The sequence below is a fragment of the Agelaius phoeniceus genome, chromosome 2 (assembly GCF_051311805.1).
Source record: "Agelaius phoeniceus isolate bAgePho1 chromosome 2, bAgePho1.hap1, whole genome shotgun sequence".
NCBI classification, from domain to species: domain Eukaryota; kingdom Metazoa; phylum Chordata; class Aves; order Passeriformes; family Icteridae; genus Agelaius; species Agelaius phoeniceus.
The window spans coordinates 32,931,152-32,956,468 of NC_135266.1; the positions used below are offsets into that span (position 1 = coordinate 32,931,152).

The window sequence follows — 25,317 nt, forward strand, 5'->3', positions numbered from 1 at the left end:
AATGTGCCATACTGAAAGTGTAAGTAGAGAAATTTTAGTCCAGTGCTTTGAGCCTGAAGCCCTGCAAGTCAATGTTTCTGCTTAAAACTCTCCAAAGAACCCTAGTTTAATTTTTTTTTTTTTTTTTAGATCACCTAATTTAAATCAAATGCTGGAAAGCAACACTTTAATTTTAAGCTTACTGTACTTCACTATATAGAATTATTTTAGTATTCAAACACTGTTTTTCTGAATTTACCTAATAATTTACTGCCAATAATTTATCCCTGCTAATGCAGTTTTTTGCCTATATAAAATGCTCCTTTATCTCATTTCTAAGAAGCCACTTGTATCTTTGCAATGCTTATGTCTTCTTATGTCTTCTTATGTGTAATCTCTGAGCTTGAAAAAAGTACTGCTTTTGTGTTTTACCTAATTACTGAACAGCAAGCTCCCTTAAAATACAGCCTTATCTTTGTGAATGTGAATAATTAATTTACACAGATAACTTCTATTTAGTGTTTTATTTCCTGACAGAGACTATTTGCTGAAATGGATTGATGCATACAACGATGGAATTTTTTCTTGAATAGCACTGTAGGTAGGAAAGTTTGGTTGACAGTTAATGTTTGCCTAACTCTTAGTCTTAACTGTCACACACAAAACTAAATGTAGAAGATGCTAGTTCTTATTCTCTCTTCTTTTCTATAGCTTCACTATCATGTTTTTTAATCTGAGGGGATCATGGGAGTATAGCACACAAACTTTCTGGATGCCATGAGTTGAAAGTTAGGTAAGAGTCAGGGAAAGTTTTTACATGAGAAAATTCTTTTCTTCTTATCCCTTCCCTCTCTGATTTCCCAGACTATGCTGTCATTAACGAGGTTTCTTAATAAGTATTTGTAAAATGCAAGGGTGTTCAGTGTTAGTGGCACAAACTAATTGTTCTGTCGTCTTAAAACAGGGACATATTATGTTCTGCACATACTATTTTAAATAGTGTTGCTAATTTTTACATCTGTATAGTTTTCTCATGGCTGCTATTGTTCATCCAGACCCTGGTTGCTAGCTTGCTAGACTTTGCAGGAACAAATTCTGTTATTGTTCAGTCTTACGATATCACACAGGAATTCTCCTCTCTGATGAATATAAGTAAAACAAAAATTAAAACTGTAGGGATTGATTGAAAAACAAGCCTAACCATTAAGATCTACAGTTTTCTTTCCATAACATAATACTTGAAAAATTACAGCTTGTGCATTAGGGAATGGTAAATGAAGGATGAAAGTGCTGAAGGTTGATTGATAGTTACGGTGGGAAATGAAGAATAAAAGTGATTTGTAGTTAATTGAGGGAGTCCGTTTATGTGCACACTGTCATTCACACTCCTGGACAAAATGACAACCAAACCTAGCATGTAAAAAAAATACTGTTTTCAGAGGACTGTATTCTCATCCTGGTATTGCTTTAATCCAAACTTTCTTTCTTCTTTTGATTTTCATTTGCAGTTCCGTTTTGGTAGTTTGAACCTAAAACATATGGATGTCATTTCTGTCAGTTTCTGTGTCTGTAGCAAGTGGAGGACTTGGACATCTGTTTTCAAGCCCATTCTCTTCCATACAGGAAGAATGAGGGTTTTTAATTTTCCTCACTGATAGATTCATAGCATTGTAGAAAAGAGCCATTGAATAATTTAGGTTGGAAAAGATTCTTGAGTCCAACCCTTAACCTAGCACTGCTAAATCCAAAGCTAGGCCGTGTCCTTAAGTGCCGCATCCACTCATCTTTTAGATACTTCCAGGGATGGTGGCTTAACACTTCCTGTTCCCAGGTTTTTCTTCAAATGTGGTGATTTGTTGTAAAATGGAGATGTGGTAGCCAACAGTATTTAGTCTTGAGGAGTGACTTGTTGGCATAGTAGTTTGTTTTATAGGAACAGCTAGGCAAATAGATGTTGCCTATAAGGTAGTGTAGGAAAATTGGAATAGTCATCATGACCAATGCAAAGTAAAAATTAACACTATAATCACTACTATTACAGTTACCAATAACTGTGTAATGATTTATTACAGCTTTGTCCTAATTTAAAAATAGCAATTTATGTGGTAATGAGAGAATGTAAAATATCATTATAGAGCAATATAAAAAAATATCTCATTACTGCAGAGCCAATCTTGTTAGTCATTTGTGTTCAGAAGTCTTATGAAATTTGGGCAGAACTCAAGTGGCCCTGTAGTTCTTGAACAGGGATCATACTGTGATTTTTATGTAGTTATGTGCCTTCTAAAAATCTGGTTCTTGTTGTTTTGCTTCTGTAAATGTGTATTGGTCTACAACATTTTTTATCACTGATGTGTTGGGTAAAACCAGAATAAACCTGGGTGTTGGTTGAACAATGTAAGAAAGGTTTACTCTCAACAAAAAATAATTTTATTTTAAAATTTATGACAACTCAGTAAGACGTACTCCGTTTAATTGAGCTTGTAAAAATATTTCCCAATATTAAAATTTTTAAAATATTTCTAAATATTTATGATTTATGCAGGAACATTAGTGCTATTTGGACAGACTTCAAATGTGGAGGAAGCTTTCTGTAGGAAGAAAAGTAGCTTCATTCATTAAATAAGCATCAGTTCTGAATAGTGGAGATCTATCAAAAGATCTCTTTTTTAAAAGGACAGGATAATTCAGAGTAGTAAATAAGCATAATAAAATGACAGGAACTTTTTACAGCTTTTTCCCCCTACATGACATGAAATTTTATAACATTCCCTCTTTTGATTTACTCAAGAGTCTTTTAAAATTCTCTTGATTTATCTGTTGAGTTTTTTTATACACATGATCAACTCACATGTGTCCAACAGTAATGTCTTCATGGATTTTAATGAGATTCAAGCTCAGGTTCTGTTTTTTTTCACCAGTCTAAATCCACAATGCAGGACTGAAAGAATCCTATGGTTGTCCTAGATGTCTTTTAAACTGTCAGGTTTTTTTTAAGTTCGTAGGCACTACTTGTTGGTAGCGTCTTTGCAATGTGATAGTTACAAAGCTGACTGGAATATAAACACTATCTGTCTCAAAGCCAGGGAGGGCATTTGGCTCAGATGACCTTAGTTTTGTTTAAAAACATTTTGATTGGCTTTATAAATCCCCCATCTCAATTAAAACCAGCATGTTTGAAGATTAAATGACTGTGAGAAGCAGCTAGGTTACCTTAGGTAGCACTGAGTAGCAGTGTAACACTGCAATTACTCAGATGTGCTTACACTGTCTTTTAGGGAAAGTTACTGCCATATATTAAATAGCATTTCAGAGAACTTTGAGAAGGCTGGTACATTTGTTGACAACCTTTAATTGCTCTCTTGCATGTTGTATACACATGGTTCTGACAGTATTTTTCCTAAGTTTCTTACCAGCTCTTCAGGACCATCTTGGGTTTAGGCCAATAACAAAACAGTACTGTAGCTGAGTATCCATATTTAATCTTACTGTCAGCTTTTAGTGAGGTATTAACACTTTAATTGTTCTGTCAACAACACTGTGAGCACTCTTCTAGTGCAAGAAAAAAAGCTCCATCTGCACCTCAACAATTCCATGTGTGGCTTGAATTCCTTCATGAACTGAGCATTCACAAATGAATGCAATACCCAGAAAAACTGAGCAGGCATTGAAATTGCAGAATCACAGAGTGCTTGAAAGGGAGCACAGTGGATCATCTGGTCCAGCCTGCTTGATAGTGTAGCTATTTCATATTTCCATGAAACTCAGTTTTATTTGTAAGGGCACTGTAGGGTGAGTTCTTTCTAAGAAGACATGATAACATTAAGACTCAGTTATTTCCTTTTTCATAATACATTTTGGAGGAAATAATCTTAAAACCTTGCTATATTTTGGTTGGCATTTGAATTAAAAACTTATGATAATGAATTTATACCTGATAAAATGAATTTATACCTGATAATAACCTAAAATTTATACCTGATAATCCCTTGTTTGTTTATATGTGTTTATATCCGTGAAAGACCACTGGCAGCAACAACTATGCTCTTCTGTCTTTTCTTTTAAAACCTGAACAAACATTTATCATACAATCAAATTACAATTGTATTTTTTACCTCTGCCAAGGAAAATTAAAAAAAAAAAATTCAAATAAACTTTCAGTTAAAAAAAAATTGAACAGGTATAATAGCTTACGTGTATTGTTTATTTTCAATTTGAATTTCACTGGAAATGTCTGATAAAAGAAGTGACCCTTGTTTAGTGTTCTGTTTCAAGGTTAGACCTTTACTGTGAGTAAGATCAAATTCTCTTTAGCATTAATACACAGTGCTTAATATTTTTTTTTGCAATGTAAGAGAATTTTGTCCAGAACATCCAGGAAAAATTATCACCTCATATTCTATTTATATACTTAACTGCAGTGATTAAACAGATTAAAAAAACAGATTTCTAGCACTGTGTTCTGGTCCTGAATTTTGTTCCTGATCCTGCCAAGATTCAGTTGCATGCCAATTTGTATCCTTAAGTCTAGTGCCATTAATGTTCACCAGAACTCCTTAGCCTTGAACTTCCAGGTAGACACATGCATAAATCCTATAAGGCTTAGAGCTCTTTATTCCATGAATGCTGTTCTGGTGGAAGAGCTAGCTGTAGTTTCTTGCTATTACCAATTCCTGTGTAATGACATTTATTACTGCATTTTGAGGCAACTCATTACCAGAAGCTGCTAGACTCCTATTTAGTTATTAGCTGGGTACAATTAGAATTGCTTTAATCAGCTGAGCTTGTTCAGCTGAATTCACATTTTCTTTTGCTGAAGGGGAGATCTGAGTTCATCAGCCTGTACTTCAGACACTTTGAAACCATGACCTTAAATAATCCTGGATGTTCTGACCATACACAGTCAAAAAGTATGTGTTACTTAATTGTAATTGTAAAAATGAATTACAGAGAATGGTTATCATCTTTAACCACTATTTGTACCCAGTTTAATGTCTGGTTTTTGCAGCAGGGGATATAGCCTTCCTAATGATATGTACATACAAAGTCTTACAGGACAGGCCAGCACGTAAATTCTTTTTTTCATAACCATCTAAATTTTCAAGTACTTTAAACTACTTGACACCTCTTTGATGGTCTGAAATTTGGGGGATGCAGGCAAAAAATACTAATCTTTACATGTGAAGATCCCTGTCTATCTATCAGGTGGCTTTAGACCAATTGACTGATTGCTACCTGAGATAAGCTTCTATCAGAACCTTGGTATTTAGCTGTTCCTCACTTCTCTGCTCAGTAGCTTCCCAGAGGAAAGCTTCCTGAGTTTTGCGTGGCTGATATGCCTGCATTTCCTCATTGTAGGAGGCCTGGGGGTTAGTGAAAAAAGTCCAAGTCCAATGTAGTTCCCGAACTTCAGTGGTTTGAATACTCTCTGGAGATTTTTGAAAACAATGTAGAGGAGAAGGTGCTTCTGTGGGAAAGAAAGATGTCCAACAGAAGCTGCTGGCTTACTAGGGGCAAGTTGGCATCAATTCTCACTATGCAGGTTAAAACAGCATTTATTCTTTAGACTTAGTTTTGAGTCAGCTAACTCTGGAGAAAGTAAACCACTAATTTAGATTTCAATTTAGAGCTTAATGTATTCTTCCAGCCGGTGGGGCTAGAATAATAGCAGTATAAGTAAAGAAAACTAATGCGTCTTTTGGTGTAAGAGTGGCATTATATTAGAGTTAGATTATGTCACCAATAAGAGCTCAGTAACGTCCAGCAGCTACACTGATAGCAAAGATGCTGAAAGAAAGAGAAATCCTAGTGGCTTCAGCAAAAGAAAGGAATACAGAGCTTGTCTTGGCTTATAAAGTCCTTGAAGTCTGAAAACGTGGAAAATATGATGGGAAATGTACATTGGCTAAACCAAATCAAATTCAAAAGCCTGTGAATGAAAGAGTGCAAAGGCAATGTCGTCTGAAGGGGATGAATCTGAATTGAAAGAGGAGTTGCTTAGGTTTAGCTAATCAGATTTCATAGAGATTTTACTCTAAGTTAGGATGATTTCAGGGCTGATGAGATGCAGTAATCTGGAAAGATTTTTTTGATCTGAAACAAACAGGCTAAAGGACCTGAATGTTGAGGCAAAGGGAAAAAGTACTACGCTACATTATTTCTACTTTCATGTCAGGCATCTTAGGTTTGAGCTTTACTTTGAGCTACCATGCCTAGCAGTGAAAGTTTCTTCAACAAATTGCTGCTGACAAATTGGAATCATGATGATGAAGTGGTACAGGTCTTAATTTAAGGCAATTATTTTTGTTGGGTACGAGGAATAGAGCCATGTTTTTTTTTTAAATACATTATCCATATTTTTCAGTAGTTGTATCTGAAAAAAAGAACTTGTGGCTATTGGGGGGAAAAGTATTTAAAGTGATTATTTATGTTGTCTACAAAATAATATTAATTTTTTTTTCTCCACAGTAAAACCGACAGTTATTGATGTTGACATTTATGTTAACAGCATTGGTCCTGTATCATCAATAAATATGGTAAGTGACTTACAAAGATTTTTATCTGGATTGCTGATCTTGGCATCAATACTAACTTTTGAAAAAGACACTAAATACCACAGTGATAAGTTGTTTTGATTCTGATTTACTCCTGTTTTTAGCTATAATTCTGGTTTTTATGTCTCATCAAGAGAACAAACGTGTAAGCAATATTGTGTTCTGTGTTGTCTATTGAAACATGCTGGTAGATTTTCAGTGATAAAATAGCCATCTTAGGAAAAAAAAGTTTGAAGTGAAGTCATTTTCAAGAAAGCTCTTGAGATGTTGTTTCAAGATGCAATCAAATATACAGCTTAATAATGTGGAGTTAATGAAAGTCATCGTGTAATAACAGCATATTTATTTGGAATTCATAATCTCTTCAGTGGTTGCTTTTCTTTCACTGAGTTACCAACAGTCTTGAATGTAAGAGTATAATTTTGAAGAAGTTATTCATAGATGTACTGTATGTGTAAAGGCAGGAGAAACTGAGAGTGTGATTGTGTGGCAATAAGAAACCTATGGTTGGTCCCTTGTTACAGTCTGAACTCTAGGTCTTTCCTCAGTGCTGCAGCAACATACTCAGATTTAAAAAGCAAACTGAATGTTTATGTAGATATGGGGTTATGGGTAGTTGTGGCTGCTTGTGCAACTTTTGAGTTTGGATTCATCATATTATTCCCCTTCTTAAATTAGGTTGATTTTTTTTAAATACAACTTGGAAATGGAGGGCCTGTTAATATCTTACTGTACTTAGAGATTTTAAAATAACCTCTTCAAAGCAATGTCTCTTTTCACAATGGCATTCAAAGGCTGCCGTGTACAGTGTTCCTATAAGACTCTAATGAATGCATTGCATGTATCTTTTGTATTTTTGGAAGAAAAGCTCCTGAATTTAAAAGGTGTCTGTTCAGCCTTATTCTTTGGTTTTGCCTATAAATATGAAAGTAGGCAAATCATTGCAGCATATCAAATACAAGGTGGTCAGAGACTCCTATGCACCCTTGTAGTTGAAAATCTGACAAGTAAACACAGAAACAAATTATGTGCTGTGGACATCTTGGTGTCATATTCACCAACTGTGAAATGTGTTGATTGATATTTCATGTGAAGTACTGAATGTCAAGCAATGGGAGTAGCCGCTCCATTCTTGAACTAATAAATAGCTAATTATCTTGTCCTTCCCCGATGGCCTACTGTGGATGCCAGTCTGGTCAGGGAGAGAGAAACAGCAATCGTTTCTCTCAGTGGCTACTGGGAATTTTAGGGAGTTGTAGGAATGTGATAACTTGCTAGTATAAACAATCTGCAGGTGGTGTTTTCCACTTTGTTTTCCTGTTCTTCTCAAGGATGGTGTGTGAGAAAGGTGTTTTTTATTAACTAGCCAATCAAGTGGAGTGTATCGTATCAGTCTATATAAACCAAAGAATCTTTTGTAATAAAGCTTCTTTTTCTGCCCTTGCAGTTGGGTCTCTCGTCTGTTCTTGTGCCATTCTTGGCTCAAGGGTGACAGCATACCATAATGACTTCTCTGGAGAACAATTTATTGGAAGGTCCTTGGCTTGCATTTACTCTAGGAATGGGCACTCTGTTCCAAAGCAATGGGGACAATGTGTTTTTGCTCTTTGCCTCTCTGAATTAGTTTGTAAGTAGAATTTTGGGGTGCTGGAAGTGCATGTGGAATAATAAGAAAGCATTTAGTCAAAACTACTTGAGGTAGAAGGAAAAAATTAGTAATATAAGAAATCAGTGGGTTTTGGAAGATTATTGTGGCACGGACTAACTTATGTATTAACTTTTAGTTCAATATACCTTTTGAGTTCAAGATACCCAAAATAGATAAATGCACCAAAATATCCATTTTAAAAACGCATATTGTATCTCTTTTATAGTAAATGGTCTTGTTAGGATGGTTAATGAGTGTATGACACTGAGATATTTCTTGCTTACAGCTGAAGAAAAAATAAGTGTAATGTGTAAGGGCAGAATGGTAAGTAAAAGAATGAAATACAAAATTTAGGTATCTGAGGTTTAAGGACTCAAGACTGCATAAAGTTAAAGTTATATTTAAACTTTAGAATAGACATGGACATTATTTCAGGTGTGCTTGTGGACAGTACATCCCACTGAAACTGAATCTGAACTACCTTAGTATTTTTGAATTTCATTTCTGTTCTCAAACCTAATTACCAATATAGGAAATTAACATTAGGCACTCAAATGTAACAAAATTTTGTCCAAAAACTCCATTTCTGCTCTGTTACTTTGGAGTTTGTCCAAACATACATAAGAGAGCAGTAATGATCTTGCAGTCTCAAATTTACAGTGAAGATGGCAAGTCCTCACAAAATTGCAGGCCACTGTGCTGTATGATGGCTTGTCTCTGAAGTGGCAGAACTGATTGAGAAGCTTCTTCTCCCCCAGTTTGTGTTATTTCAACTGTTTGGCTACAGTATTCAGTAGCCATTATTTGGTCTACTGGAAGAAAAAAAATCAAACACTTTTTGGAATTAAAAATAATAATTTATTTACTTTTAAGTAAGCAGTTTTTCATGTAGACTGTGAACCACTGAAGCATGGGTACACAAAGAGTTGAACAGAAATAGAAGCTGGAAATTACCCGTGTCAGAGGAAGAGGAAGAAAGGAAGAATGGATGTCTTCAGTCTGGTATCTGTCATATAACTGAAATTTCAAAGGGAGAGGAATGTGCATGAAAAATCTCATTTCAGGAGAAAAAATAAGGGGATTCTTGGTAGAGCCCACCTATGCTCTTTTTCTCACCAGGACAAGAACTTTTAACTTTCTTCCCCTAAATTATTATTAAAAGTTGAGCTGTTCTGTCCAGGCAACTTGGTAAGATTTATCAAAAAGAGTGATGATTACTTTGATTTCCATCTCTTCTATTTCACGGGTGAGATCATCAACACGTACAAGGCGGACTTTCCTGCTGTGTACTTCCAAACTTAGACCTTAGCTCAATTACTTTTTTCTTAGTCTGCAGCACTTCTGAGGGAAAATCATGTGGAGCTTCTCTAGAAATCAAACTCTGCATGTATATTTTCTGATCAGTTTTCATCAGTGATTTTCATCTAGTGGGTGAAACCTAGGAAATAATTTTCTTTAAGATATTTTTTCAATGGGTGTTCAGATGAACATTCAAGCCGATTTTGTAGAGCAAAGCTTTTCAGGTGTCACTAACTGTTGCAATTATGCTTAGACTTCAGCATGAATATTAATATCTAATGGATTCTTAACAGTCAGGAAAAAGACAGTTGCTATCAGACACCTACTTGTAGCAAAGTTAATCTCAGATGAACTGCATGTGAATACAAGGAAGAATGAATCTTTTTAGAATGAGGCTGTAACTGCCACAAAGGGAAGAAATATTAGGGACCTTATCAAAAAGGCTTCAGGTCAAAGGAGAGGTCGTGTTCTGTGGCAAAGACACCAAAATCCACAGGGATATACAGCTAACCCTGCATTCCAGACTTTCTGCAGAGAGTTTCTGCCACTTCTCCTAAAAGTCTTAGCAGTGTCTCATTTTCTAGGTACTTTCAATATGTCTATTTTAGACCTCAAGATTTCCAGAAAGAGTAGAACCGTAATGTGGTTGGTCTTCTATTAGAGACTCATAATTATTTTATGAAGACAATAGAAACTTGTTTTCTTAATAGACAGGGGTGACTCTTCCTTTGTCTGTGACATGGAAGATTTCTTTGGGTCATGGTTTAAAAAAACCTGATATGAAGAAATAGGTATTGTGTAATAACAGACAAGGAAAACCAGACTGAATAATGAACTTAGTGATACTAGGAAGTGATTGTGAGTAGCAATAGCTTTAAAGAAGTAATTTCAGCATTTTGAGTTATGGCATGATGTTATGAAATGGTAGATACTATTGATATTATGAGTATATTCAATTTAAAATTCCAAGATATATAAATGCCCATTCAAAAATTTTAGGCTGTCATTTTAATAAATGAAAGCCATCTCATATATAATATCTTGCCTGTCCTTTATCAAGAACATAATAGGACTTAGACTCATTTAAAGGATATAAAATCTGGTTTATTCAAAAGTAAATGACAAATGCATTCTATGAGCCAAATGATATGTTCTTGAGTGCACATTATATCTCTTTGTCTTGGTTTTCATCATCCAATAAAGTAAGTTAAAGAAATCTGCAATTTGCCATTTCAAGGTGCAATGTCATTGGAGATGTTAGGCTGTAGGATGCAAGATTTTAATTCAATCTTTTCTTATTGAAAATATTTGTTATATCTATAATTATAATGACTGCTCTACCATATTAGAAAATCTTAAGGATCTTCTAAATGAGTTCTCTTGATTAATTTTTAATTTTAGAATTCATTTGCAATTTTTTTCCTCATGCTTTATATTGTAAAGCAGATGTATGAATTTCATATCACTCAGTTTTTAGATGTCTGCCTTTTAAATTTTTTTTTCTCTAGTATTTTCCATTGAAAATGGTGTCCAGGAGGCATATGATTTTGCATTAAAACCCATAAGCCATTTTTCATCAACCCTCTGGTTCTTGTCAATAGCTGTAAAGGTTTATAGATGGTCTTGTAAACCATAGTCTTAACATGGCTTACTGTAACCTGGTTTTCTACAGATAAGCAATACTGGCTTGTCTATAAAAGAACAGAAAAGGGAAAGAGACCAATAATCAAATTGGGAACTAGACATAAATAGTGGGGGGAAAAAATCCCCTAGAAGTAGTTTTGTGAGACAGAAAAGTAAACACGCTGAGATTAAATAGACTATTAAACTTCAGTGGCGTCAAAGCCTGTGTATTTATGCATTCACACAAACAGGGTTAACTGAATAGCTACAAGAATCTGAGATTGCAGCACAAATTGCTAGTGAAGGAAGAATTTTACGCTTGTGTGGTTTTTGCAACTGGAGTCTCATTTTAACACAGCTGTACAGAAAGAATGTTGAAGAGAGTGTGAAAAACAACTTTATAAACTGTACTTACCTGTCCATAAAAATAGTAATTGGTTGCCTACTGGTCATCTCTTTATCCTCAAGTATTCTTAAATGGCACTTCAGAGTGTTTCTTTTATGTACTTCATCAGTTCATTCTATTGTGTCCACTCTCTAGGCTAAGCCATATATCTTTATGGGTGCTATATTTCCCATTTTTTCAGTTAAGTGTTCTAAAATAAAAGCAATTTTTACTCTCTTTTACCCTTTAATGTATTGGTAGACTTCTTTGAACTTCAGTTTCAAAGTCCCCACATGCTCATTTTGCTTCTCCACTGGACACTCTACGTATCTTAAAGAATAGTCTTGATCTGGAGACTTGTCTAAAGTACTACTCAAAGCTTATGATTAAACCTGAATTTCTTGCATGCTTTCAGTCTTTATTTGTTTGATATATTTATTTGTCTTTCTGTCTATTTGTTAAAATGATTGTTAGAACAGCTGCAATTATAGAAACATAGCCTGCTGAATCTTTCCATCATATGGCAGAGCTACTTTATAGCCAGATTTTATCCCATTTTTAGCCCCTTGTGAAATACCCCCAAGAATTTCCTTTACAGACATCTTCTCAAAGATAGAGCAAGTCACTGTTTGAGCACAAGGCTGATGCCCAGTTCATTGTTAACTTGAAGTGTGTTTTTCTAACTCTATCTCACTATCTCACCTAATCTATTTATAAAGCAGTTGTGTAGGGAGATGGTTTCAGTTATTTTTGAGGAGTGAGTTTTCCAGTTGATGAGTTCAGAGAATCACTATAATAATGGTATGCCTTGGGCTATTTGTATTTTCCCCTGAAAATCTTACCAGCTCCTTTGTTGCTCTGTGACCTAAGAGAACACTTATGTACTGGACTAAATTTTAGTCTGAGTGGGTCTGTTTGTTTACGAGGACTGATATACAAATCATACACTTAAACATTTTTCTAGGTTACGATCAGATTACTGTTCTTGTTTCTAGAGCATATTTATATACTGTCATTAAGTTTGGATCTCTCATAATAAAAAAATATATGCATTAAAGAAAACTTTTAAGATGAATGGACTTTGTTCTAATAAAACAAAATCACTTCTTGTACAAGCTTGTTCTTGTTGCCTTAAGCTCTGGTAGTCAGTGCCTCCCTATGAAAATATTTCTGGGAGGTAGTAGTAATAAAATGAAATTTGAATCTGTCCGTGGCTTCTGTTCCACCATTGACCTTGTGAGAGGCTTGTATAATCTCAAACTGAAAGGAAAAGAGGAAGCTGGGCCTGGGGAAATGAACATAGATTGATTATTTTACATATCACCTTGGCAGCATCTACATTTGGTCTTCTCTAGAGCTCCACTTTGTGTAACTAAAACAGGGCCTGGGAGATACAGACTTGGATAAAGAAGGGCCATAGGCAGCTCTTGTTTGAGGTGCCATTGGATGAGCTAGATTACTGTTAATTTTTCTGCAATGTAGCTTACGTGCTGTGATGTGCAGCAGTAAAATGCATACTGCCATAATTTACTGCATTGGCAGGAAATCCAGTTTACTTCTTGGAGGAGGGATAGATTCTGTCATAAGTCTTTGGTAATGGACTGATCTTAGGTCTGCTGCTCTGTCTTATCAGAATTCAAGCAGATTGTCAAATATGGATGAACTTAGCCTTAGAGTTGTCTCAAAAGGTGTATGACAAATGAGCAATTTAATTTCAGTAAGATAGTAAAATTAAATGTCTCATCTGCTCAGTAGTGGATATTAAAAAAGATTTGAAGAGCAGCTAGGCTGAATATTTTTTCCATAGATAACAGGGTGACAATATGTAACAGGTACCTCCTCTTTGAGGTAATGTATTAGCCATCACACAAAAAGTGGTAAGAAACTCCTTTACAGCTCTTAAAGCTGGAAAGTTTTTAAAACTTTAAAACTTAAGTTGCAGTTTTTAAAGCTTGATTTTTCCCACTTCAAAAACCTGTTTCTTGGAGCTGCAGGCCTTTAGACGTAGTGTACTAAGTGTTAAAGTCCCTTTAGAAAGCAGTAGTTGCCCTTCTTGTCTGTTCAGCAGTACATGGCTTCACATTCTTTATAGCCAGCACTTGGGAAAGTTAGTTTAGAAAAACTATGGCTAAATTGCTGTAAAGGGTATTGAATTACTTTAGGGTAAATTGGCAATCTCTTGGCCTAAATCAATTTCATTTTTGAGTGGTCAAGTGTTTATCAACTTTATTTTAGATTTTGAGCTTTCCATGATTGCTCCATAAAAGAGTAATTACTTTTGTGTTGACCTGTTTATTGGATTCCTGAATGATATTGATGTAATTTAAACTATGGTTTTGAGAGTTTGGTCTTCCTTAGTGCTTTCAGTTATGGATTTATTCAGGAAGCAAATGGATGTTGCTGATTTTTTCTGTAAGTACTAGAGATGTACTAATGACAAGTTGTCATAAGACGTCATGGTGTAACTTTCTGGGGATGTAGACCTAGATGTCACAGCATCCATAGAGCAATTCTAGCAGCATTATAAATGTGATTGGTAGTTAGGAAGGAATAGCTGAATACAGTGTAACCCCCTATAAACCATTATTGGGCCACAGAATCATCTTCAGTTTTCTGTAAGGTTTTTTGCGTGGTAAAGAATGAATACTGCTCATCAGCATCATTTGAATATCAGAACAATGATTTTCCACACCATTATTGCCATGAGCAAAACCCAGAAGACCCTCCCTACCTTACTTTTTTTTTCCATAAGAGAGCTTGTCATCAGTCTAATTGGTCGTAATTTCCTTTTTTGTCAGATTTCTGAAAAAAAAAAAGCTTTAGAGAATTTTATTACATTTCCTTTCAAGATTTTTTTAGTGAACATGGTGTCCCTTGACTCTTGAGTACTCTCAGATATAGTTTTTCAGATATAAGCAAGGTATTTCTGCTGAATGACTACAAAGAACTGAAGAATAATACAAACGCTTGGTTTCTGCAATTAAAAAGGTCTACAGCCTGCAGGGTTGTATTGTATCCCAGCACTTCCATGCTTTTGCTAACACCATACACTTTCCTCCATTTAAATCAAAGTAGTCTTAATTTATTGCTTTCATGGTCTGGAAAAAGGGCTTTTATTTGGTCAAAAATAGTGATATTCTAGGTTCTTTATATGTTTTCATAGCTTTCTTCCTCAAAGGTCTTTCTACCACAGTCTTCTTTTGTATCTGCTTCCCATTAGACTTTTAAGATACAGGTGGTTCTGTTACATTCTGTGTTGCATTGGGTAAGTTGCTCTCTACACTTAAAAATTTATCTTCTCATGAAACTTTGTGGCTCTTTCCCTGCTTCTGCAAATTTTATTTGCAACCCTTGGAAGCTGAAGAAATGTTGTGAGAGGAAGCTGTTATTATAACTATTATTAACTTTTTCTACACTACACAGAAGCAGATCATTTTGACCACAGACTTTTGGATATGTTTTAGTTAAACATCTGAGACATTAAAGTGTAGTGACTGCTTTGAAACTTACCACAGGTATTTTAATGGTAATATAATAATTTTACTAACTGTTGAGGGTTTCTTTAAATTATAAATGGTAAAGGTATGGAAACTATTCAGGGGTCTAGGAGAATAAATTCTCAAGGCTGTTGTGAGACTCTTAAACGAAAGAAACTGCTGTCATCCTTTCTGACTGTTTCCTGTGCTTACCCCATAATTTATCTAGAAAATTGCATTTCTTGGGAGACTTGGGAGCAGGAATAACTGATTCTGGTTTTCTTACAATTGCTTTTGTATATTTTTCAAGAACAGAATTTAAAAAAATATTTAAGGAGCTTAGTAATAGGAAGTATTAAATCCCTAGCCTTCATACCTTTGTGAATATGGCCCTCTGTCAGGTCAGATTTATGAAAATTGCAACAGGTTCATAAAAGTATGAGGGTGTCAAACTCTTTCTTACAGTGTCTAGCTTAACATAAATGCCAGTGGTTACATCAGCTCCGTTGATATTTTCCTTGCATATTTAGTGAATATTTGAATAAGGTGAGATTAGAAATTTAGATGAAATCTTATTGATTCTTGGCATACCAGAAGAAATTTGGTATGATTTTTGTTAAGTATTCTTCCTTGGGAATTCTGGCCTAAACAAAAAATATGTAATAATAATAGGATTGTTGTACCTGTTTTGATTTGAGATTTCAAATAACAGGATTTGAAGGAAGGAGTTTAGGCCAGCTGTTAGAAGGAAAAGTGGAAAAAACACTTGGTATTGCAGACTCTTCATCATGTTGACATAGACACAGTGATGATTACACTATCATATAATTTGCTTCTGTATTACTGTTCTTCTATGAAGCCAAAAGTTCTTTGGAGGCTATGCAAGAAACTGAACAAATGTGATACAGCACAGGGAGCTGCAAGAGAGGGGGAAGTCCAGAAATGTTTGGTACTATTTTGAGAACATTCCATAAGACAGTCATGCTATTTCAGATCTCCTGGTCCTTCTCCTTAAGAGAGATTACTAAATCCATCAAAAGAAAAATCCTGGAAACTGAATTTCATAATCCTGTTGAATACAGAAAAGCACCAGCTCAAAAGTGACATGGGTATTGTGGCTCTGTACTTGTGCTCCTGGTAATTTCTGCAAGTGGTAACTGCTCATCACCTTTCCTGTGTGCTGCATCTTTTTCTCCTTCAGTTGCATGTACTAACCTTTCTCTCTATTGTCTGTTGATTCTTGTTTTTACCCAGAATATGTTTGTCTAAACAGGCTAGAAGTTTGCAGTGGTTCTCTCAGATAAGAAAAAGGACATGTGTGCCCAAGATTTTAAGACTTTTTCCACCTGTATTGTCTAACCAGTAAGTTACCTTTGTTTTTAGACCTTGCCTTTCAAAATCCTTCTTGGAAACAGTAGCTAGTGAACTCCAGGGATTGTGAGCTTTGGCTGATAGTTCATGTTTGGTAAAGTGTGTTGGCTAACTGAGACAAAGAAGTAACTGTCATCTGCTTACACACACTCCATATATCAGACTCTGACAGCTCTGTGCTTTCAAATGGCTTTCCAGGCTGGTATTTCCCTGAGGTGTATTTGCTGCAGTGTGCACAGCATGTGTTTCTCATTACCTAGAAGGCCTGTAGATTGTGGTCAAATTGCCAAGCAGTCAAATTTGTGAATTATAGAAAGCTACAATAATATTATTTTAATTTATAGAGATTATTATATTGGAATCAAAAAAGCTTTTTTTTTTTGTTTGTTTGTCTAAGAGTGCCAGTTTCTGAATTTTACTGCTCCTAGTAACTGAAGGATTGGGATCACCAAAAAGCTTGCTGGTCTTTCCCACTGCAAATGGAAATAAAAAATTTCCTCCTGTATTACTTATCTGTCTCAGTCTTGGTCTTCATTACTCTGGGTGAAATTGTGCCTTGAGCACATGCTCACTAAACATCTGGCCATCTTTAAGGCAAAGCAGTTTCAATTTTCCTAAGCTAGATTCATGCATTATGCAAATGTTACTTCATTAGACACTGAGATGAGCTATCAAGCTATATTGTTTGGTCAGAATAATGTAGGCTCAATGCTGATTTGAAATCAGACTATCAATTTTGGATAAATTCAGTTCATGCAATCATTTTTGCTTGTGATTCAATTAGGGCATACATAGTGATTGAGGTAAATGCAGTCAATGATTTTGTCTCTGTTTCTGACTTATTCTGATACCTATATGCAGTGTGTGGAACAGCATAAACAATAAAAGAGCTAAATTAATCTCTCAGAAAGTGAATAGAACTATGCCAGGCATAATTTTGAGCCATGTTCTCCTAAAATACTCCACACTGAGAGTCTAATTATAAGACCGAAAATTACCCAAAGTTGATTTTGGCGCTAGAACATATTGGATTCTCACTGCCTTCTGTCTTTTCTTTGAATTTGCACTGTTTGGAGAGTGAAAAGTGAAACACCTGTAAATTGGGGAATTTCTTCTGTGCTGGATGGGGCCAAATAAATAGGAGATGTATACAGTATCACAGGATCTGCCTGATGCCTGATACTGCAGTCTGAATTCCACAGGGGACCCAGTTTCTCACCTGACATAACTGGTTGAATTCATCAGTGTAAATGGAAATATGATCTGTGCTAGCCTGCTGCTTTCATATTGCCTTTTACCTAAAGTACCTTTTATTATTTCCAGATTAAAAGGTTAGATACTAGGAGTTTTTATTTTGAATAAAAAAAAGAAAAAAAAAAAAAGACTGCAAGATTGTTTGATTGCACTCTCCTGAAATCTCTTTATCTTCATTGTTTTCCCTGCAATGTGTTCTCTAACTCTCTGGTGTCTGAAACTGTATTTATGTAAATAGGTCTGAGCATTACTTTGCCATCTGGATAGTACTGTAAAAATGGCATAAAGAAAAGGAAAGTGTAAACAAATATAGGAAGTCTGGGAGAATATCTTAAAAAGAGAAAATTGGACCTGTATTTTGAGAGCTGCCTAGCTGGACCAGCTAATAGAGTTTTTGATGGATTGTGGCACAGCAAGGTTAGCTAACTGAAAAGAGGCAGATTAAAATAATTACTTGAGAGTTTCTTCTGGATTTTTAAAAAGTCTGGCTAAACTGGCATTGTGTGATTTTTCTAGATAATGATAGCTGCTGATACATTGAATGGTCAACTTGTGTAAATTCTTTGATTTAGCTCAGATTTATACATGAAGTTTTTGTTGACACAGTAGTGTTTAGGAATGTGGCTTCTTTCTAGATATCTCACCACCTCTTACATGGGGAATTGGTTTTTTGTGTTCTGTTACTAATATATTTCAGCCTGTAAAAATACAGCCAGTGATAACATACTAGAATCTCTCAAATTTCAAACTCTTTATAGGTCTAGAATTACGAGGATCTTTGTAAAATGCTTTCAATAAAATGACAAACAAACTAGCAGTCAAAATCATAATTAAATTAAATTGAGGAGCATGTAAAAAATCTGTCAGCTTCTAAATAAATGATCTGATTTATGCCAAGCATCACATGGAAGCTAAAGTCAGGAACTAGATTTGTGTGGAGGGATAGAATGTAAGAAAATAGTGCAGAAGGTAGTCTCACCCCTGAGGAGTTGCAGCTGTACTGATCACCAAAGATTAGGAACAGGCCTGCCCTTAATAGGCCACAGCTGTGTCCAATAAGAAGAGTGCTACAAAAGAGATGGAGTTTGTTGGTTGTGCTGTGAAGAAGAAGCAGTTAGTGCTGCAAGGAGCTGCTCATGGGCCATCACCAAGAAGGTATGGAACTTTTGCAATAACAGGGCAACAGATTTGAAAGTGTTTTTTGAATATTTTGTTTCCAATGGAGTCTTACAAGGCTCAGTTTCAATTTTCATTCAGAATTTGAAGCTTGTCCATGGACTAAATCTTCATTTCTTTGAACTGAGCATTTTCCAGGATGAGATGGAGGACAGGGTCAGTTTTACCCAGAAAAAACTGTAGGCAATTTTAGCTTTATTTAGTAATTTGTTCCTGTGGCTCTATCTTGGACTATAAAACTAAAAATGATGAAATAAGGGTATAAGTACTTGGGGTTGATGCTATAACCTAATTAAACATCTGTGTAATATTTTTCTTTAGAAATAGTGGATTTCAGATTAATATTGTGAAGAATATTAGCAGATATATACATATATTATAAAATTTTGCCAAAGGCAGTTCATTCAGTGGTTTGGCTCTGAAGCAAATATAGGAACATGTATTTTTTTCATTTTCAAAAGCAAGTGACCTTCCAACTTTCACCAAGCCTTGCTATGTCATGCTAGTTAAAAATGACATTAAATTTTAAGGCTTTGGAGGGGGAAAACTGGTGCATTTCCTGTATGTTAGAAATGCCTTCTGTTGTCTCTGAGGAAATCTGCCTGCAAATGTGGTTGTGCATGCTCTGCAGAAAAAATGGTTTTAGCAGCTTAGGTCTCTGATTCCACCTGTGTTGTACATGTTTTAGTGTGAGTGTGGGCCAGATTTTTTGGAGAACTTTGAGCTACTGAAGCTGGTGTAAAAGAGCAATGTTCTGTGCTCCTAGTGATCTTGCTGTAATGCAGCAGCAATGAGGAGTTGAAAAGTCAAAGTTATGGTTGATTTTTTTTCTCACTTGTACTTAGGCCTGATGAAACAGTCCTGCATTTCTTGATAGTCTACCATGGTTTTGCAAAAGTAGTTCCTCCTTCAACAGAGACATAGTTTCTCTGGTCTGAGGCTCTTTGTTTGGTACAGGAGTTTCTCTTTCTTGCTATTGTAGCGCAAGCAGCTGCTTGTAGGGACCCAGCAGGAGGGCCTTGGGGTTGGAGCTCCAGTGGAACATAACTTCTGAATTCTGTCAGGGTTGGTGCTGTCACCTCTGCCCTGGGGACCCTGCCCAACCACACTCTGGGTGGAGAAACTTTTCCTGATGTCCAACCTAGACATCCCCTGACACAGCTTCAGGCCATTCCCTTGGGTCCTGTCTCTGGTCACCAGAGAGAAGAGATCAGTGCCTGCTCCTCTGCTCCCCCTCATGAGGAAGCTGTGACTGCAATGAGGTCTCCCCTCAGTCTCCTCCAGGCTGAACAGACCAAGTGACCTCAGACACTCTTCATATGGCTTCTCTTCAAGGCCCTTCAACTTCCTCGTGTTCCTACTTTGGATACTCTCTAACAGTTCAATATTTTCCTTATATTGTGATGCTCCAAACTGCACACAGTATTCAAGGTGAGGCTGCCCCAGTGCAGAGCAGAATGGGCCAATCCCTCAGCTTGCTGGTGATGCTGTGCCTGATGGACCCCAGGACAAGATAAGACAGATGAGTGTCTGGTAGCACATTCAACATATATTTTTAAGCACACACTAAAGCTAAATGGAAAGGCCTTCTGTGCTATCTGGACTCTCCTTATATTTCTCCCTTTAGTGTATCCTTACGTGCCTGTTTTCTTACTGTAAATTTGCATCAGCTACAAATATAATGGGCTCTCCTAGAAGAGCTGGAAGAGAGGGGCTTCCAGGTCCTGTTGCTTCTGTACACAACTGAACACCTTGCTGAACTATGACGTGCTGCCATTTAACAATCATCTTCTGCCTGCAGCAAAAAGGTGTAAGTTCCTCTGCAATGAGGCATGATTTAGGTAGGGTTTAAGATCCTTTTGCTGTTTAAAGAAAGTATGTTGATTTCTTAATCAGCTTATCCTAAATTTCTGGGATTGCCAGTGAAAGTAGCTTTGAGACTTAAAAGGCATCTTGCACTGGTATTGTGTCAAGCCAGGTATAGTTCTATCTTTGGTGAAATACTTGGATTAATCTTAGTTTTACTATGTAAGTTCTGGATATCTCTATAGATGAGATATTGAAATGGCTAGGGATCTCACTTTCTGGTGGAAATTCAGAGGGTTTTAATACAGAATCCATATGTATATTACCTGACAAATAGTTTTTGAAGGGTGGATTGCCTGCATCTTTTTCAGGACTAGTTTGAAAGAAACAAATAAACTGGACAAAAGAAAGTTACATGAAACTCAGAGTCAACATGAGATGAGCCTGCAGAAAGTGTGGCAGCCTCTTGAGCAGAAGGGCTGCTGGATGGTGGAGCTGGTTGAGGAGAATGGACAATTTGCTTTTGTGTTTTCTTTTCTTTGGATGAGCTGTAAAGTGACATGTCTCATTTGAAACCTCTGAGTTTCTAATAGCCTTTTAAAGAGCAGCTTTCTACTCATGAGCCAGGAGAATTTCTTGAGCTTGAAACAGAGATAAAGTGCGGGATTAAATAATTAGAGGCCTTTCTGATAGAATGTAGATCACGATTTTTGCCTGGCCTAGAAAAGAGCCAGGACTTGAGCTCAGGAGTTCACTACTGAATCCTATCCAAACTAGGTATTTAGTTGTTGGTAGCTAGGTTGATTTTGGTTTTTTCTTGCTCTGCAGTCATTTCCGTGAATATTTTGCATCCCTCTTCAGTGGTTGTTGTGGATACTCAGAATACAAAAGGAAAATAACCTATATTTTCTAAATGTAGGATGAGTAATTCACATTACAGTGATTAGGAAACTGAGTGAGAAAAATAACTCGGCTCATATTTTGAAGGGAAGACTGTATGATACACTCCAAATAATGCCCCATATTCTATTTCCGTGTAATTTATGGAATGTTTTTACTGGGGGGAGTGCAAAGGTTAACAAAAATCTTTATTTTCCCCTAACTATTTTGATATAGTTAAGCAAGAAACACTCCTTGAATAAAGAAGATAAGGCTTAAGTGGAGGGTTCAGCATGATTTGCTTGAAGGCATATGACATATGGTAAGTTCTACATCATGTTAGAAGAATTCAGTTGTTGGAAGTAAGGCTCTACAGCTGCTTGGCATGTAAATCAAATCCCTGCTCACTCATTGATTTAAAATTAGTGCATTATAAAATCAGCCTGCAATTTTTAATGTCATTCATGTGAATGGTCAAAATCTCTAAGTTTACAGGTACATTCCTCTACTTACTATAGTATATATTTTAAAGAAATTAACTTTAATCAATGAATTATTGATTATAATACTTGCCAGTAATGCTGTGTAGAAACATCTCTATTCAAGATACCTTTGCTTGGTTCTGTATCTTCTTTCAGATAACCAAAATTGACACATCTGTCCAATCCATAGCTTGAAGGTACAGCCTGAAAGTAGGAACTACAGTATGAAATACTGCTTCTTTTCTGCTTATTCTTCCAACAGGTTCTCTGGAGATAAGTTAGATTTTTCTTATCACCTTTAGTTTCCTCAACTAATTTTCTCCTCTCAAAAATTGTGTGTACTTTTAGAAAGCTTTTGAAGAAAGTATGATGATGTGGTTTTGGGGGTTTTGTTTTCTCTAGGGGAAAATTGTGAGGCAAAGTTGCTGTCCCCTTGGCTTGTTGCTCACTTGCCTTGCCTTTTCTCACCTGTGCTCATACCGCTTCACTTTGTCTCTTCTCTCCTCCATTTCCTTCTGTTCTTTTAAGCTCTGGCACAAAGTTAGTACCATGCAACTAACTACTCTCTCACTCCCTCTGACCCTGGTAGGTGAGATGGGGAGGAGAATCAGAAACTTGGGGGTTAAGATGAGACCAGCTTAATAATTGAAAATACAATAGTAAGACTAATAATAAAAATAACATTAATATTAAATGAAAAGGAAAGAGAGAGTTTTGCTCTTTATATGGAGAATGGAAATAATTTTTAAGAGTTCTCAGATGGCTTTGAGTCTTGAATGTGTTTTTTCAGATATAATTCAACTATGCAAGCCCATGGCTCAGTTTCAGTTTTTAATGGATCCAGGTGCATGGCAACATGGTCTTTTCTACCCCTATTATTCTGTAATTCTGTTAAGCTAACAGATAAAAGAGCCCTGCTAAGACGATTTCTTGATTTTTTTTTTTTCCCTTGGATGTTGGATGGAAAAGACGGGATCACTTTGTACCTGCATCTCCTATATTTTGTGTTATAATAAAATAAATGGTGCTGCCCATTATTCCTTCTATAGACTGTGCCCATAAAATTTTGCTAGACCTTTTCCTTAGCTAGGAAAAACTAGTGGGAGTATTGAGGCTGTTCTTATGTTGGGTATGCAGGACACAGTACAATCTTTTTGTGCCAATCAAGTATGGAGGTGTCCCTGCTGACTGAGAGAAGCCATGAATGGAAAAATTGTTGCTTGTTGTCCTAGACATAATGCAGGTGATGCTTCATGATGGAGGGAATAAAAGGTGTGCTATAAAGAAAAGAAAGTGTTGCCATTATTGTGAGATTTCTAGATGTGTCTACAAGCTAAAGAATATTTGGGCTCTTAAATTCTCAGTTGGCTTTGTGACCAGAAGGACCTTTCTAAATCATGCTCTTTCAAAGGTTATAAAGGTGCATGTACTTTGTGGATCCCAGTAGCTGTTCTGACCTGCTTTACAGAGCACAGAGTCCTGTGTTTGTTAGTAACAGCTGTATATTGATTGGCTGGGTCTTAGCTAGTGGTGAACACTGATTTGAAAATGCCTCTGCTTTTCACAGTGCTTTCCTACACTGGGAGTGCAATCCCTGTCTGAGATTTGTTTGTCTGGAGATGATGATAATTTTGTGCCTGAGAGGGAGTATTAAGTATATAATGGCAGTAAACAAAGCTAAATTAGTTAAAGGAGGAGAAATCTTCCAGCAATTAGTAACTGAAAGCTTTATGGGAAGGATAGACTGTAGACCAGGCTAATGTACAGGTTTGGATATAACCTTAGAACCATGCTTGAAAACACTTTTCTTTATGCAGGGCAATAAAAACAGAAGTTTTCCTCTAATTCATGAGCTGATTCCACAGTGCTGTAAGCTAGTCCTTTTCGTATATACTTCTTTAGTCTTAGACCTAAAATATAGTTTTCTACTTCTGAGGATTAAATGACCAGAATTTTCAATTTTGGTCATTCAGATGAATGCAGAGATTAGCACCTCCTTCTTTTCCTGTGCTGGTGAAGAAGCACATCATAGAGTAGAAATGGAGTTGCTTTCCTTTATGTTTCTTTTCTTACCATGAGAGAGTCGAAATCCAGATTTCCAGATGCAATGTGCTGGATCAAGTAAATGAACAGAGGAAGAGATGATCTTTACAGGCTGAAAAAAGGGAAATGGGAATCTGAAGGGAGGGTTAGTTACTTTCTGGGGTTTAATTCATACAGTCTGCCATTGGCAGAGTGTGGAAATAAAGCCCAGGCACTCTCTCTGTCTCCCTTGTCTTTTTTTAAGAGTTTCTGCTTCAAGCTGCTGACATTACATGGCAAAATGGAAATTATTTAACATAAGAGCAGCATATAATCAGAATACCATGGGGAAAGAGGATACTGGGATTCATTACTGATACATATTACAAAGTAAGGGGCCTGCTAGGTGTTCCTCTGCTTTCTTTCCCCATCTCTATAAAATAATTCATCTTTACTTCAGTTCTTTCATAATTTCTTACTCTCATTTCCCTTGTGAAGTCCTATTTCTGCCTTTACTTTCCTTTAGCTGTACCTAATCCTAACTTATACCATTCCCCTTCTCTATAACATGTATTTCTTCCTGCCAGTAGAGCTGTGGCACAGTTGACTACTCCTCCATAACTCATTCTCTATGTAGTTTTGTGCCTTCTTTTTGCTGTTCTGTCATGCTTACCAGTTTTTTAGCAAATGGGACATTTATAAAGTGTGTACAACAGAAGTATATTGAATTTTACCTTTCATATAATTTCTTCCTAATAATATGATTAATATTAAAGACCTACTACTACCCTAGTATACAAACTGTACTGAAATTAAGAATTTGAGGGCTCTTTGTATAAATGTCAACTCATACAGTTGTAACATTTTAACACTGCAAATGTCAATGTATTCTAAGTAATGGTGTTTTCCTCTGTGTGAAGTACATTATAATTACTGATGGATGAATCTTAAAATTTTACAAAGTTCACAAGAGTTAATCAATCTAAAGTTTGTAGCTCTTAAAAACTACAGGGGTTTCTTTTGTTTGCTTGGGTTGTTTTTTTTTTTTTTTTTTTGTTTGGGTTTTGTTTTGTTTCTGTGTGTGTGAGTGAAATTCAAGGTAGCTCAGGATTAACTAAGAAAATTGCAAAGCAGTCAAAATTAAAATCCATATTCCAAGTAATTTGGATAGTAAAGCATTGCTTAAGGTGTATGATAGAAGATTCTTGTGAGTTTAGACATAGTTATATGGTCATGGAAAAAATATTAGCAGCAGAAGCCTCTAATTCATTATACATGCAATTACCAAAAATCACATGTGAAGGAGAGCATGGGGGGATGATTTTGGCTCATCAGTAACCTGGTTGATAAAGACTGATGAAAT

At 36.0% G+C, this 25,317-nt stretch overlaps 1 protein-coding gene across 5 annotated transcripts in view; it reads left to right on the top strand.

Moving 5' to 3' along the window:
- GABRG3 (gamma-aminobutyric acid type A receptor subunit gamma3) overlaps positions 1 to 25,317 on the top strand; it is a 299,464-nt gene that overhangs the window by 10,967 nt on the left and 263,180 nt on the right. For 2 of the 5 annotated variants that reach the window (XM_054654544.2, XM_077173454.1), the window contains exon 3: positions 6,448 to 6,515. In XM_054654544.2, coding sequence (XP_054510519.1) covers positions 6,448 to 6,515 — 68 coding nt within the window. Of the gene's footprint in view, positions 1 to 6,447; positions 6,516 to 8,140; positions 8,161 to 16,218; positions 16,327 to 21,620; positions 21,773 to 25,317 lie in introns of those variants that run through there. The other 3 variants (XM_077173456.1, XM_077173457.1, XM_077173455.1) reach the window with 3 other exon arrangements.